The following is a 17,589-nucleotide window of genomic DNA, read 5'->3' on the forward strand; positions in this document are numbered from 1 at the left end:
TTGTGGAAACGAGTATTTCAAATACGTTATCCACGGCAAAGTTTTTGATTGAAACTTTCCGTAAAGGCCCGAGAGAAAATTTATTTAAGGCAAAAAAATTTTGGACCTCATTTATGTCTTCAAACTGTGTGGAAACTTCAGTGGGAGAATCGTTCTGCTATTGGTTGTGTTTGGAACGGATTAGATGATTGATATATTTGACCATTTGCGATTTTCGCCAGGTATACCCTGAATCAGTGAAAAATGTTATGTTATCGCAAGTCAAACCGTTTGATTGACTTTTTAAACTAGAACTTGGCTTTTTATCAGTCTCATTATACTATTAAAATTTGTTTTTGGTACTTGCATCATAATAATGATTCAAAGTGAGTGGATACACAGAAAAGTCTTATTTACAGGGAGAAAAATTTGATTAAATCATTATATATCATAAGCTGGAACGTACTGGATGCTTTTTGAAGGCCTTTTTAGGTCTTACGACTCAATTCACGCTTAGTCTGAACAGTTTAAACTATTGAAATGATTATTGAACTATTTTTGTGGAAACGAGTATTTCAAATACGTTATCCACGGCAAAGTTTTTGATTGAAACTTTCCGTAAAGGCCCGAGAGAAAATTTATTTAAGGCAAAAAAATTTTGGACCTCATTTATGTCTTCAAACTGTGTGGAAACTTCAGTGGGAGAATCGTTCTGCAATTGGTTGTGTTTGGAAGGGATTAGATGATTGATATATTTGACCATTTGAGATTTTCGCCAGGTATACCCTGAATCAGTGAAAAATGTTATGTTATCGCAAGTCAAACCGTTTGATTGACTTTTTAAACTAGAACTTGGCTTTTTATCAGTCTCACTATACTATTAAAGTTTGTTTTTGGTACTTGCATCATAATAATGATTCAAAGTGAGTGGATACACAGAAAAGTCTTATTTACAGGGAGAAAAATTTGATTAAATCATTATATATCATAAGCTGGAACGTACTGGATGCTTTTTGATGGCCTTTTTAGGTCCTACGACTTTATTCACACTCAGTCTGAACAGTTTAAACTATTGAAATGATTATTGAACTATATTTGTGGAAACGAGTATTTCAAATACGTTATCCACGGCAAAGTTTTTGATTGAAACTTTCCGTAAAGGCCCGAGAGAAAATTTATTTAAGGCAAAAAAATTTTGGACCTCATTTATGTCTTCAAACTGTGTGGAAACTTCAGTAGGAGAATCGTTCTGCTATTGGTTGTGTTTGGAACGGATTAGATGATTGATATATTTGACCATTTGCGATTTTCGCCAGGTATACCCTGAATCAGTGAAAAATGTTATGTTATCGCAAGTCAAACCGTTTGATTGACTTTTTTTAACTAGAACTTGGCCTTTTATCAGTCTCATTATACTATTAAAAAATGTTTTTTGTGGTACTTGCATCATAATAATGATTCAAAGTGAGTGGATTTACAGAAAGGTCTTATTTACAGGGAGAAAAATTCGATTAAATCATTATATATCATAAGCTGGAACGTACTGGATGCTTTTTTAATGGCCTTTTTAGATCTTACGACTTTGTTCACGCTTAGTGTGAACAGTTTAAACTATTGAAAAGATTATTGAACTATATTTGTGGAAACGAGTATTTCAAATACGTTATCCACGTCAAAGTTTGCATGAAACCTTCCGTAAAGTCTCGAGAGAAAAGTTATTTTACGGCAAAAAAATGTGACCCCATTTTTGTCTTTAAACTGTGTGCAAGCTTCATTTGGAGTGCCGTTCTGCTAAAGGTTGAGTTCAGAACGGATTAGAAGATTGAGATAATTGACCATTTACGATTTTCACCAGGTACACCCTGAATCAGTGAAAATTGTTATGTTATCATAGGGTCAAAACGTTTGATTGACTTTTTTCAACTAGAACTTTGTCTATTATCAATCTCAATATAATATTGAAAATTGTTTTTTGTGGTACTTGCAACATAATAAGTCTTCAAAATGAGTGGATTCACAGAAATGTCACATTCACGGGGGAAAAAATTCCATTAAATCCTTATATATCATCAGCTGGAACGTACTGGATGCTTTTTTGTGGCCTTTTTTAGGGCTAAAGACTTCATTCTTGCATGGTTTGAACAGAATAAACTGTAGAAATGATTATTGAACTGTATTTGTGGAAACGAGTATTTCATATACGTTATCCACGGCAAAGTTTGTATGAAACTTTCCGTAAAGGCTCGAGAGAAAAGTTATTTAAGTCAAAAAAATGTGACCCCATTTTTGTCTTTAAACTGTGTGCAAGCTTCAGTTGGAGTGCCGTTCTGCTAAAGGTTGAGTTCAGAACGGATTAGAAGATTGAGATATTTGACCATTTACGATTTTCGCCAGTTACACCTTGAATCAGTGAAAATTGTTATGTTATCGCAGGGTCAAAACGTTTGATAGACTTTTTTTCAACTAGAACTTTGTCTATTATCAATCTCAATATAATATTGGAAATTGTTTTTTGTGATACTTGCAACATAATAAGTCATCAAAATGAGTGGATTCACAGAAATTTCTCATTCACGGGGAAAAAATTCCATTAAATCCTTATATATCATAGACTGGAACGTACTGGATGCTTTTGTATGGCCTTTTTTTTCTTGCATGATTTGAACAGAATAAACTGTTGAAATGATTATTGAACTGTATTTGTGGAAACGAGTATTTCAAATACGTCATCTACGGCAATGTTTTTGATTGAAACTTTCCGTAAAGGCCCGAGAGAAAATTTATTTTAAGGCAAAAAAATTTTGGATCTCATTTTTGTCTTTCAACTGTGTGGAAACTTCAGTGGGAGAACCGTTCTGCTATTGGTTGTGTTTGGAACGGATTAGATTATTGAAATATTTGACCATTTACGATTTTCGCCAGGTACACCTTGAATCAGTGAAAATTGTTATGTTATCGCAGGGTCAAAACGTTTGATAGACTTTTTTTCAACTAGAACTTTGTCTATTATCAATCTCAATATAATATTGGAAATTGTTTTTTGTGATACTTGCAACATAATAAGTCATCAAAATGAGTGGATTCACAGAAATGTCTCATTCACGGGGAAAAAATTCCATTAAATCCTTATATATCATAGACTGGAACGTACTGGATGCTTTTGTATGGCCTTTTTTTTCTTGCATGATTTGAACAGAATAAACTGTTGAAATGATTATTGAACTGTATTTGTGGAAACGAGTATTTCAAATACGTCATCCACCGCAAAGTTTTTGATTGAAACTTTCCGTAAAGGCCCGAGAGAAAATTTATTTTAAGGCAAAAAAATTTTGGACCTCATTTTTGTCTTTCAACTCTGTGGAAACTTCAGTGGGAGACCGTTCTGCTATTGGTTGTGTTTGGAACGGATTAGATTATTGAAATATTTGACCATTTACGATTTTCGCCAGGTACACCTTGAATCAGTGAAAATTGTTATGTTATCGCAGGGTCAAAACGTTTGATTGACTTTTTTAACTAGAACTTTGTCTATTATTAGTCTCAATAGAATATTGAAAGTTGTTTTTTGCGATACTGGCAACATAATAATGATTCAAAGTGAATGGATTCACAGAAAAGTCTCAATTACAGAGAAAAAATTCGATTATATCAGAATATATCATAATCTGGATGCATTGTTTGACCTTTTTTAGTGCTTACCACGTCATTCACGTTTAGTGTAAACAGAACAAACCATTGGAATGATTGTTGAACTATATTTGTGGAAAAGAGTTTTTCAAATATGTTATCGACGGTAAAAGTTATATGAAACTTTCCGTAATGGCCCGAGAGAAAAATTCTTTTAAGGCATAAACAGGCGACCTATGAGTATAAAATTTATATTTTTGAACTCCCCTAATGTTGGAAATTACACAAAAAAAGTAAATTTGCACTATCTTCTTCTAAACTTTTGCTCTAGGAAGCAAAAATACCTGGAGAAACGAATTACTTTCAAGTGTTCTATGTATTCTGTCCTACTGAGGGCTATAAATAGGCACACAATTTGTATAAAAATTAAATTTTCAAAGCTTCTTGTATGAAAGAAGTTACCTAAAATGAATAAATTTGCATTTTTTTCTAAATTTTGCTCTAGGAAGCAAAAATACCTGGAGACACGAAATATTTTAAAGTATTCTATCTATTCTGTCATCCTAAGGGGTATTTCTGACCCATTTCCAGAAACACATTACTGCAGTATATACAATTTTGAAGTTTTATTGTAGAGACAATTGGACGAAGATAATAAAACAGGCATTTTTTTGGCCGCTTTGACCATGAAACGACTCTTTGAACGCTTAGGTCTAAAAAATACAAGATGCCACTAGTAATTGTTTTACTCAAAAGATGACTAATATTGGATCAAATTGCTTCATATATAGTTAATTTTAATAGTTTTTCAATAGGAGTTGCAGCGATATTTGAAACTTTAAGTTAATATGGCCTCAAGGGTACCTAGAATGGCCTCAAAATAAAGAAAAATCGAGTCAATTATGACTTGGTAAATAGTGGCTATTTCCGCCCACTTTTAAGAGTGGTAAAAAGATCCTATATATGGTTTTCAAGAACTCTTGTATAGAAAATTCAGCGAGGATAAACAAAGGGGCACCCTTTGACCGTTTAGGTGCGCTTATGCTTCCTAGAAGTTGTGGTCACCGAGTTGAAATTTCGATTTGTATATGATGTAAAATTTCTCTACGAATATGCGCTCAAATGAATTGAGATATAGTTCATTTTCCAGACAAGAATCTCTTTTTTGCAACCATTAGCTAATTGGGATCTTAAGAGGGCTGTAAATATCAAATTTCTCAAAATTGTCATTTTCCGTGCTGACGTCTAAAAATTTTTGTAAAAATTAAAGATTTTGGATGTTTAATGAACAGCTAATCAAACAACACACATATCGTTGCACAGCTCCTACGTTGTAGTTTACGCGGGTATATTTATTTTTGACCACTTTTGGCTTAGAAGAACTCAAGTTTAGGATTGATTACACAAGAGCAAAATGAAATATTTTTGATTTATAAATTAGTAGTAAATCCGAATACTTATATAAAAGCGGCACCAATGGTTCAGAACTTTTCAATGCAATTTATAGACAATTGAACAAAGAATGTAAAGATGACGTTTTTGGACCAATTAGGTACGTTTAGGGTAGCTAGATTATTTTAATGAAAGCGGAGCGGAACTGGAATGATTTTCTATATCCAAATTCAGAAAAACTGCGCTGATGCAACCAAAAGCTGTAACAATTACCAAAACGTTTTTTGAGGATTTTTTCTACTTTAGCGTGATTTATGTAAAAATAAATACCTGATCGAGGCAGAAAAAGGAGGCTTAGAACGTATTAAGTCATTGTCAGTGACCATTCAAAATTGAGAACTTCCAGGACTTTCTTGCAGAAAAGCTGTTTCAATTTGCCCCCTTCTAGAACTGGTAGATCTGTTATTTTCAGGACCTCTCCACTGCTTTACAACAGCAATCGATGGCAGTTTTCTTTAAAAGTTAAAAAGCTAACGCCTGAAATGGCCGCAAGTTTTCTGATGCACATCGACATCAACACACAAACTTAAAAAAAGTGTTACTTGCATTTTTGTAGTGGCCGCATTTTTCTCTGACATGTGCCCAAAAACTCGACTTCTAATTGAGTTGTTTTAGTTGCAAATTTTCATTAGTTCAGAGAAAATACTGAAGTGGCCAAACTAAAAGAAACTTTCGCCTTCCAAACACTTTTTTCAGCCTTTTATTCTTAAAATCAATTAGATGATTTGTTCCAATATTTGCATATGACTTTGTTGTACTAAAAGAAAGCCATATTCCAAATTTTAGGCTTCTATGATGATTTTTGCAAATCACTTATTTTTGGATCCTTGGCTTTTGTAGGTGAGGTCTACTAGTACAAACCTGATTCAAAAGCTGAAAAAATTGTCGTTTCTATAAAGACTACGTACTATCTTGCAAATACCAAATGTTCTTTAAAGTACTCCGACAGGACACATATCAAAAAAATTTTTTATAAAAGAACGTGTATTCGCGGAGAAAATGCATTTTTTCGATTTAGCAGTTTTTGTGGTATTTGGCCGCATTTGGTACCCTACTCCGCTAGGTTCATAAATCCTCGAATATTCTATTTAAAACCATTAATCAGATTGCTACGGATTGTGCGTGAGCTGTACATCATATAAGAATACATTTTCATGCAAAAATCGTGAGAAAAGATAAAAAAAACCAGAAATTGCATGAAAAAATTCAAAAATTTTCGATCAACTTAAAAATGGCCCTATGAACTGTTTTTTCGGGGCTTTTTTATTTTTGAACTAAAATTACGCTGATCTATCAATTTATTTATGGCTTTTGTTTGGATGTGGAACGCGGTTTCGCTGTTTGCGGATGCTAAATCCATGGCTTCCATAGACCAAATTCAGAAAAGCTGTAGTAGAAGTAGTTGTAGTTGATGTTGTTGTTGTTGTTGTTGTTGTTGTTGTTGTTGTTGTTGTTGTTGTTGTTGTTGTTGTTGTTGTTGTTGTTGTTGTTGTTGTTGTTGTTGTTGTTGTTGTTGTTGTTGTTGTTGTTGTTGTTGTTGTTGTTGTTGTCGTCGTCGTCGTCGTCGTCGTCGTCGTCGTCGTCGTCGTCGTCGTCGTCGTCGTCGTCGTCGTCGTCGTCGTCGTCGTAGTAGTAGTCAAGGTTTTTTGTGATGTACTGAAAGGAAACTGATGTGGTTTACGTCAAATCCTTCGGAAGAGTTCACAGAGAGACAGAGACAGTATGTTTTTGTGGAGACGCAGACAAAAAGAGATACAATACAACAAGTTGGTGGGAGCGCCAAATTCTTCAGGAGACCGCAGAGAGAGACCGAAAGATTGAGTAGCAGACATGAGAGCAACAGTAATGCATTTTACTGTGAGCACCTGATTCGTCAGAAGACTGCACAAAGAGACAAAACGAAGCAGTTCGTGCCGAGAATCAGGAAATATAGAAGGTCAAGAGAACTGGTTGTGGAAAGTGTAAGACGTGTTCAGTTGGAAGAGTCCTAAGATGTTTTACTGTTAGGATGTGGTTCTTGTACAGACATTCTGTGAACTAATCCTTTATCTTTAATCACTGCTATGGTGAGGGGGTTACGTCTCATGATGTATATATATATATATATATATATATATATATATATATAATATATATATATATATATATATATATATATATATATATTTCCCTACACTCCGATGGATTAGTATGCAATGCTACCATCTATAATCGAAGTTGTTTTTTGTACGGGCCCCAATACAAGTTTTGCCTGGGCCTAGGTTTAACCCTTAATCCACCCCTAGTTAGCTGGGATTAGAGTGTAATGCAAATTCGACTCCTATTTATCGGGGAAAAGAGTGTAAGAGTGTAATTTTAAAAAAATTACACTATTTACACTCCTTTCTCCACTCTTTTTACACTCTTTGCAAAGAGTGTAATTTAAGGTGGACTGCTAAAAATTACACTCTTATAGAATTACTATTATAACAAAAATGAAACGTTAAAGGTCTGAAGCAGTTAGACCGACGGTTAAATGGAAAATCCGAAAGTAACATGTTGGACATAGGGAAGGTCGGGGGATCGATCCTCACTGTCTCCTTGCTCCTTTATTTTTTACACTCTTGTAATTACAATCTGTCCCTATGGCCTGTAGTGGCTGCTCTATGGCTGTATGGTTCTATGGATGCACAGTGGCCGTATAAAATTCAAGCACAAACTGAAAAGTGAGACGTGTATGGAGTTTTTATATTCCAATGAAAATACCTATCGCAATATTACAACGCAATAAGTCCCAAAGGAGCTGATGGTCTCTGTCCAGGTACATGTAGCATACGCACAGCTCACACATACGCATAGAAGCAGCTGCTTGTATGCGTATGTGTGAGCTGTGCGTATGCTACGAAACACTTGATATAGTAGATTGGAACAATTAGCCGGAAGCCCTGCAGGTATAGCTCCTGATCTGTCATATTTACCATTACAAAACAATGACCCCATCTTTTCCCAATATCCATTTTTCATCCAACATTCTGGCAATTTAGGATCATCAAAGTTTTGCTTTTCTCCCAAATGTGCATTAAAGCAGGTTGTATAAGTTTGAGACGATTCTCTTCCCAGTATGAAGTCCGCGACCCAAGACAAGTATGGGACAGACGGACCTGGGTCGCGGACAGGGGGGTCCGGTGCGACCGAGCTCATCGTCTGGACAAGTTTTCGGTTGCGCCGCTCCGTCTGGCCCATACCGAAATTGGGTCTGTTCTGTCTGACCCATACTTGAATTGGGTAAGTTCGGTCTGGTCAATACCCAAAAATTGGTCTGTTTCGTCTGGTCCATACCCAATCTTCGGTCTGTTGGGCCTGGCCAAACCCAAACATCGGTCTGTTTCGTCTGGTCCATATCCAATCTTCGGTCTGTTTCGTCTGGCCCATACCCAGTTGCCGGTCTGTTCGCTCTGGCCCATATCCAATCGTTGGTCTGTTTCGTCTGGCCCATACCCAGGCTTCGGTCTGTTTTGTCTGGTCCATGCCCAATCCTCGGTCTTCTTGTGATAAACTGGAGATCACGAATTCTCTTATGGAAAGCTGTCTAAACTCATCCATTGAGTCAGAAAAATACACTAAATGAGATAATACATAAAATTTGTTGTCAACAGTTCGGTTTTGTTTTCTTTGGCAATGCATTCATAATTGGTTTTTCCTTAGATGAACCAAAGAGTGCAAACATCAGTATTTATGAAATGAATATATTATAGCAAAAGGGTAATGCAAAATGCATATGTACCTCTGGCCCAGGTCTTGGGTCTGTTCGGTCTGGCCCAGTGTTGGCCTTGGGTCTGTTCGGTCTGGCCCAGGTACTGAGTCTTTTCGGTTTGGCACAGGGTTGGTCTTGGGTCTGTTCGGTATGGCCCAGGGTTGGTCTTGGGTCTGTTCGATCTGGCCCAAGTACTGAGTCTTTTCGGTTTGGCAGAGGGTTGGTCTTGGGTCTGTTCGATCTGGCCCAGGGTTGGTCTTGGGTCTGTTCGGTCTGGCCCAGGTACTGAGTCTTTTCGGTCTGGCCCAGGGTTGGTCTTGGGTCTGTTTGGTCTGGCGCAGTGATGGCCTTGGGTCTGTACGGTCTGGCCCAGGGTGACCAAGGTCTGTTCTGTCTGGCCCATACCTGAATTTGGGTCTCTTCTGCCTGAACCCCTCTGTCCGCGACTCAAGTCCGTCTGGCCCATACCTGTCTTGGGTCGCGGACTTCATCCTGGGTTTTTTTTTCACCACCTGATCGTGTATATTCAAGTTTTGTAGAGATATTGCACGTGCGCTAGCTTTGCCTTGCTAAAGAAAATCGTTGAGAAAAGATTTGATATATCAAAGATTTAACATTAATTTCAGAACGAGACAGGTTTATTTTTTTGCATCCTGAATATTATTTTGGGGTGGAAAAACATTCTGAAGCTAGAAAAAGGACTCAAAATATCCTCTAAAAAAAGAAGCATCTTGTGAAGATTTCCCATGCGGTATATGTAGTAACAACTGTACTGCATTTAGCATACAATGCTTCAAGTGTCTCAAATGGTTCCATGTTAACTGCACAGACCAGTCAGAGGAAAATTTTAGAACACTGGGGAACATTAATGGATGTTTTTGGGCATGCTTACATTGTCGAAATCAAGCCGTGATTCTCCAAGATCAATCAAACAATAAACATTAATTATCTACAAAAATTAAGGATATGAAAAGCAACTTTAAATCTGAAAACGAGTCGTTCGAAACTGAAATTCGCGATTGCATAAGAATTGCTCAAACAAATATGAATTCGACAATTTCCGAAACGGAAAAACAACTCTCCTCAAAAACACCAAATGACAAAAATCAAATTCAAAAATTGAAAACCTAAACAAACTGATTCTTTTTGGAGTTGCTGAGAAACCCAAAGATGGTACGAGAACAACTTCTTTCGCGGAGCTGATCAGCTACGACAAGAAAAAAGTAGAAAAGATTGTACAGTCTTGTGGAATTGATAAAACCATGGTTGAAGATGTTTTCCGGCTGGGGAAGTTTGATGAAGCACCACAAAGAACACGTCAAATTGTAGTAAAGTTGACTGATTCTTGGAACTATCGACTGCTCCTGATGTCGAATCAAAAATTGAAGGCTCAAAACATTTTCGTGAAAGAAAAGAATGCACTTGACTATCGTTTCAAACTTGCTCAAAAACTGAACATTAACAGATCAGAAATCAAAATTAGATCAGGAGCGTTTTTCGTCGAAAACCAATTCGTAGACATAATTCTCTCAGTAGAAGAAACATGTCAGAAGATAGGTCATCAGACAATTTCACGTTCATGACTAAAGGAAAACATGTAAAATAGGTTTATTGAACTGCCGGTCAATTTTAACAATTGATCTCTTAATGAATCTCGATATTTCACTAAAGGAACGTGATATTGACACACTTTGTTTAACAGAAACATGGCTTAACAGAAACATGGTTTTCCTAGAGTTTATTTCAGTAACTCTGCCACTGCCTGTTCCCAGCCCGGAATGAAAGAGGAGGAGGTTTTAAACCACACAGAGCATACTAGAAAATCTCAAAAAGTCAGTCTTCAACTTGACTTGAGGAGATTTCGGACAACCTATTTTATAACTATCTTCAGTTTCTACAGGTATAGTTTGAATTTATATATTTTAAGGACCTGAGAGCGAAAGCAATGGCAAAACCTATCCTGGCTCATGAACATAGTTATGATTTTTCTATTTCAGAGAAGAGCAGAGTCTGATTCAGAAAAAAATCAGAGTTTGAATCAGACTCTGAATCAGAGGAATTCAGAGCAAAATGTGACCTGAATCAGTACTGATAATTACTGAATTTTTCCCAGATTCAGTACTGAATTTGCTTTTGAGTTTGATACGGGCACAGTAACGCATTCTTCCTGGGACTGGAGATTTTAAGTCGACAGTGTTCTCAAGTGCCTCATCTTGTTCGAAAAGACAATCAGACGTGGATTGAGATTTGCGCTGATTATGCTACCGCACCAGAGCAATTCCGAAAGTTTTATCCAAACTGCTCAATGTGAAGTTTGTTAATCTGTCACTTTCTCAGCATCCACAGTTATGCTGCATAGAATAGAAATAATCCCTTAAGATCCTCTCCCATTTGCTCCTTCATACATTGTAATGACTGGCTCTCATTAGGATAACACCATCAGTGCGAAAACACCTTGAATGGGGACAGTGTCTTGTGTAGCGCCCCTCTAAAAGCGGATTCCATATAAAAACGGAAACGATCTGGTCAAGCAGCTACTTTTTGAACCGCTCTCCTAATTATAGACTTTCGATGCTGATTATATGATCAACATACCCGGGTTGACCCTTCCCGGTAATCCTACAAGGATCATATATGATGTCATAAAAACTCATTGTTTGGTTGACTCTCGTGTTTTTTTTTACTAAAAGAGCGTTATACTTGTTACGACTTGAGTCCTTAACTCATTTTTAATTAATTTTTTTTCTTTTATGAAACTTGTATGATTACCGGGAAATCATACAAATCATATATGACCTTGTATGATTACCGGGAAAAATGAATCTCGAAAACTCATCGCTGGGTTAGTCTGGTGTATTTCTTACCGATTGAGCGTTATAGCTGTTACGATTAGAGTGGTTTAACACTATTTTTGTTTTTTGTATGAAACTTGTATGATTACCGGGAAATCATACAAATCATATATGACCTTGTATGATTACCGGGGATCATATATGACCTTGTATGAAATCAAGGAAAGTTGTATGATGGGCAACCCGGGTATAGCAAAAGCACTTCAAAAGTTGCTGAATCTGCGCTCTTAACCGGGGTGTAGGCAGTGGAAGTGCAGCAGTGAATTCAGCAGTCTAAAGTAGGTAGGTGGTTCGAACCCCAGTGGATGCCAACACTTGTACACAGGGAGTTGTAGAATCAAGTGTAGATAAGTAGGTGCAGTGAAATGGGTGTGCAGAACGACAGACGTCACAGAGCAGTAGTAAATATAGGGAGCACTGGGAAAGTGGGGGGTTATCATGCCATGGGGATAATAGGGTATAGATTTGCATGGGGATAATATGGTATAGATTTGCATGGGGATAATAGGGTATAGATTTGCATGGGGATAATATGGTATATAATTGCATGCGGATAATATGGTATATAATTGCATGCGGATAATATGGTATATAATTGCATGCGGATAATACGTTATATAATTGCATGCGGATACGTTCTTATGTTGATAATGTGGCGGTAATTGTCTCGCCGTCTGACTTTCTTTTTCCCCTAACTTGACTGTCCGCTTATTGAACTTAGGCTAAAGAAACTTTCGTACAAATTGAACTGAAAATAAGAATTGAATCAGGGCCGTTCAAATTAAAGCAAGACACCAAACAAAATCTGAACAAATCTCGCACAAAGTATTTCTGAACACTATTCTGAATTCAACACACTATGAAATTGAGTTTGTACACTGTCCCTTTCACTGTTCGACGCTACTTTCTGTAGCTTCTAAATCAATGAATGAACAAAAACTTTGTTCCTCCTCTGAGCTGTTTCTATCAAAGTCAACAATTTGGTCATCAGAAATGTCCTCATCTCTTATTCCTCCCGCATTAATGAAACCAGGATCGGGCGGCGAATAGTGGCTGGCATTGTCCAGTAATAGGTTCAAGTTATTGCTGCAGTGTTTTCTCATTCTTTTCTCCGGGGGTGGTAGATATGTTGGAAAGTCCCAATCCACTTCAGTGTCACGAAAAATTTCACTTAAATTGTCACTACTCTCTGTACTGAAATCCCAACTTATCTGACTTTGGTCAGGATCAAACCATCCGTGCGAACTAGACGTTTCGCTTAGATTATCGCTCACCACAGAAAAGTGTCCATATGGGAGCGTTCGCAACCCATCTCCGCAGATATATCTCTTATTATCGAATGCGGATAGAGATATTTTATTAGCTGTCACCGTTTTCAGTACATGATTTTCGGATGTTATTCTTGTGTTTACTGCTCTAACTGGTTTCGATGTTTGGAGAGTTTCTTTATATAATTCGTGGGTGAGAAGTTTTTGGGCTGCCCTGGTCACACCTTTGGCAGACAACTTGCGACAACCTAAACAAGGTAAACATGTTTTACAACAAGCTCTTAAGTTTTGTAATGTAGTTTCCTCCAACGCACTAAACTTGCATTCAATTTACTGAGGGAAGGGGTTAAAAATTATTCATTATACGGACTCACTTTTTGATGTGATTGAATACATTTTGGGTTTGAGGCACACAAACTCGGATATATAGTCTCCACTGAACTCGTCCTTGAATTTAAGGACTTCAGACTTATTGTTGTTGTCGTGAAGTGCGTGGTCTTCTGGATAGGATGAGAAATCGAATTCGTTTTTTACTTCCGCAGATTGGTTGGCTAAATCCTCATACAGATCGTTTGATTCAATTTTATATATGAGGCTGTCTGTATCCGAGTACAATAGACGACATTGAAAGTTTTGTCGCATAACTTGATAATGAAAGCGGTACATATAGTACTTAGACAAGTCGAGCACAGTTGCACCCACAATAGTCGGCGTATTCCACGTTATAATTTTCGGCTTGCTGCACATAGCGGCCATGTTCTCCCCAAATATTTTGAATCTCTCAAATTCGAATTTCGAAACAAGTTTTTCTGCTCTCTCCGCATTTCGTGTAATTTCCACCCTCGACTGTCGCCTTTTCGACTCAATTGTTTTGCCATATACAGAATTATTCATGAGTTTGTAATAATTCTGTTGGAATTTATTAGTTGCGTTTTTCCGCATATTGCTATTCAAGGTAATATACGGTTCGAGCCATCGTTCCTGATTGAATTGCAGCACGCGGTGGAGTTTCGTTATACGTAATCCAAGTTGCACATATAATTGGAGTAATTTATAATGGACTACGTAGTTCTTCTTGTCAAACAGTGTTTGCAGTAGTTTAGGGACCTTAGATTCAGGAATATTGTACTGCTCTTTTAGGTTGAATTGGAAATCGCTTAGCCACACGTCTTGTACAATTTCCTTTACAGGCGCTAGCGGATAATCCCTTTGGTTTTCGTGAACGTCTGTAGGACACTCCAGATCCACTTCAGCAAAGTAGCCGATGGCAGAATCCTGAGGCATATTCAAGATCTGGCTAATGGAAACTTCATTGGCAAATCTAAAGCTTCCGATCGGAAGCAGCTCTTTCTGCATCACACCTCCATACAAATTATTAGCGTCGAGGCACAACCCGAATGTGGAAGCCTCTTCTGGGTTGAAGCCCGGTAAGAACTGATTGTTGGCTTTGAAGTACCTCGTTTCGAATACGGAAGTAATTCCGCCTCTTACTGACTGTTCAATCATGTGCAGGTGCTCGGGTTCTGTCAAAAGTTCTACGCGTGCTTTTGTTATCCGTAAAGCTGCATCTTTTGCCATATTTGGCGCTGTAAAAAATTGTGCCACGTCCAATCTGTATGTCTGGAAACTGATTTCGCGACAGTATTCCGAACAGCAGGCCAGAAGGGCAACGTCCAGTTTCAAATAGGAATCGTGGTAGTCCTGCATTGTCTCACAGTTTAGCAGCTGCCACATCTTCTTCGCTTTATCTAATTCGGACTCATTGATTGATATTTTTCCGTTTTCCAAAGAATTCGTCCATTTGCTGAGAGCCGGCAGCTCCCTCTCCGCAAACTTTGACCGGTCGCTCATGTAGGAATAAGGGTAATAACCCTTCTGCTTCAGAAGTTGTCTGTCAGGTGCAGGAATATGGGCGAACATAGACTCCATTATACCAAACTCTGACTCTGGCAAGGACTCCACCAGCTTTTCGAGAGATCCGTTGAAGAGTTTGTAAGAATCAACGAAGCGTAGATATTCGTAAACAGGTACGACCTTCTTGTCAGCCCTCTCAACTCTATCAACTTGCACTCCCAGCATCATTGCTATGTATTTTTCGTCTGTTGCTGGTATGACGTTGATTGTTGTTGTCGGTTCGCACTTTTGCAGACTAAGACAAATATGATGGAGGTCATAATTTTGGATGTTGTGTCCAATTACGGGAATAAAATTGGAATTCCGGCGCGCCCTGTTACACTGTGGGTGGGCCCAACCCAGGAAGCCGCCGCTGTAATGGCAGTGGTCCAGATCTTTTTCGTCATTTTCTGAGAATTCGTTTTCACAAATCCAACACTGTTTGCTCGCATCTTTATGAAGTGATGATCGGTCACCACGGAAGAAAGGGTGTTTGCGCTTCTGTTCGTGTATATCCTTAGCAAGTTTATGAATCATTTGAACGAAATTTTGCATGCAGTTTTCGGAGCTGTCCAAATGAGTAAATTTGGGCTCGGGGTTGCCGTGCTCAATAACGGTCAATGCAAAGCCACATGGTTCGTGAACTTCAATTGGTCGCGATGAAGCTCTTTCTTCACTTGGAGCACAGGAGGCCACTGGTTTGAGAAACGACTCGAAATCAAAATAGATGACTAAGGGAGCAAACCAAGTAGCTGACCAGTTTGTGAATTTGTATAAATTATTGTCTGGTTTTGGCATGCGAATAACAGCTGGTGGATTATTACCGCAAACTTCAACATGATCCTTAAAGTTATTAACATCCTTGTGACACAAGTAAAGACAGTTCCGGCATAAGTTAAGAGTTGACTTGAATTTGATGTTTTTGATGAAGCAGAACAGCCTGCACAAATCTTTGATAAGAACGTAATGGTGTTTATCATTCTCATAAAGAATAAGCAAATCGAGGCTCAATTCGGAAGTTGTCCTTTTAGACACCCGCATTGGAAACAAATCTCGGTTTTCAAATCCAAAAACGTTAACCTCTACGTCGTTAAGTGTTTCAAACTTATCAATGTCATTGAAACCCATGGGCATTGAAAACTCACCAGCAGGCTGAAGCGATGACATGTTTTGATAGAACTCGGGTGATGTTAGCTTTAAAGAGTCATTTCGTCCTTCTTCTCCCTCAAAATTGTTGCACTTGAGATAGGAAGCTGCGATAAAGCTGTAAATGAAACAGTTATTGTCTGTATGGTTCCGTATGTTGAGAAGGGCTCTACAATTTTGTAACTTTGTTGGTAAGGCAATAAATGAAGATCCAGTGGCCGGTCTGTATTTGGCGAACTTAATATTGACGCGAATAACTCTTTCCAACATCCAACCACTTCCAGAAGAGGCAAAGGTGAACAACACAGCGAGCATTTTTTCCACCATTTCTACAAAATTGTCATTTGAGAGCCCTTCAGCGTACACAGGAGTCATCAGAGAGTTAGCGAAGATGGTGATACGCTCGTCGTCTTCATCTGGCTCACGAAATTGTTTGAAAAGTTGCAGTTCTGCTGAGAATTGAACTTTTTGCGGGCCCGCTGATAGTTTTTGATCAATCAGTTCCTGAATTCGCTCCTGTTTGAACTTCATGAACGCCTGAAGGTCTCTTGCTGGCACCAATTCGTCATCCGTGGGTTCTATTGAGTAGGATTGTAGACTGCCATTAAAAGCTGACTGATCGGGGGGTTGAGTAGGTTGAAACTCAGCACCAAAGACTGGAACTGAATGAACTGACCTTGCATGCTGGGCATAGAGGTGCGAACTGTTGAATCCGAGGTGGCAAGCGCGACAACAGTTTGTGAACCTTGAATGTTGAGTTTGCATGTGTTCCTCCAGTTCTGACATTTTTCGAGATGTAAACTCACACAAAGAACAGTGATAAGTTGGTAATTTCATTTCATCTGGATGAAATTTTGATTCATGGCGAGAACGATTTCCTCTAGTGCTAAGCACAGAGTCGCAATACCGACAAGCAAAAGTCATGACGATAGAATATAACAACTTGACTTGAATATAACAACTTGAATTGAATTTAGGAAAGAATTGAATGATTCGGAAAACTAGTATTGCACTTTGTGGTAATTGCATTCGCTACGAAGGGTATTACATGAAGGCATTCTGTATAACAACGTAGTTTGGCGGGCGCCAAATTCAAACATTTGAATTCGTCAAATTTTATTGGTTGAAACTGGCGGGAAATTTTTGGTTCGAATTTTTATTGAAAATAAACGCAAAAAAGATGTAAAACACTTTCCGATTTCAAAACTATGTGCTAGTAGACCCTCAGAGGGGTCACACCGAGTGTTGTTTTTGTGAATCACTTAAAAAAACGCATTTCAAAAAGCGGAGAAACATGTTACTTTCTTTTGAGTTTTTCAAAAAATTACCATTTTAGACCTCTTAAAAAACGGGTGGTTAGAGTTGTCCTACGCTGTCAAGTGTGATGAGCAAAATTGCTCCCCGGGACGAAAAACATAGGACCGCACTAAAAAAATTGCTCTAAAACGAACAGAAAAAAAGTTTTTTTTTCTGTCAATCATCATAAATCAATGTCATTAAATGACAATTACATGACAGAAACATGTGTCTTTTTTCTGAAGCCTTTTTCGATGACAGGTGTTATGAGAGAAATTGATGCCGTGGGCCCACAATGTGCAAAAATGCAAAGAAACGCGATCTAACATCTTTCCTTAGGGTA

General features: G+C 38.0%; 1 protein-coding gene across 1 annotated transcript; it reads right to left on the bottom strand.

The window, feature by feature from the left end:
• Positions 1 to 12,530: 12,530 nt before the first annotated feature.
• Positions 12,531 to 16,736, bottom strand: LOC142347969 (uncharacterized). Its single transcript, XM_075399136.1, has 2 exons — positions 13,286 to 16,736; positions 12,531 to 13,159 (listed from the first exon to the last, which is right to left on the bottom strand). The coding sequence occupies exons 1-2, from the start codon at positions 16,734 to 16,736 to the stop codon at positions 12,531 to 12,533; spliced, it is 4,080 nt and encodes a 1,359-aa protein (XP_075255251.1).
• Between the last annotated feature and the right edge of the window lie 853 nt (positions 16,737 to 17,589).

The sequence above is a fragment of the Convolutriloba macropyga genome, chromosome 10 (assembly GCF_964194025.1).
Source record: "Convolutriloba macropyga chromosome 10, txConMacr16.3, whole genome shotgun sequence".
NCBI lineage: Eukaryota > Metazoa > Xenacoelomorpha > Acoela > Convolutidae > Convolutriloba > Convolutriloba macropyga.

Bases quoted from the DNA above. Each gene is read 5' to 3' on its own strand.
- LOC142347969 (XM_075399136.1), bottom strand. From the start codon at position 16,736: ATGTCAGAACTGGAGGAACACATGCAAACTCAACATTCAAGGTTCACA. The intron at 13,160-13,285 runs GTGAGTCCGTAT...TACCTTGTTTAG, and splicing joins GTATTCAATCACATCAAAAA to GTTGTCGCAAGTTGTCTGCC.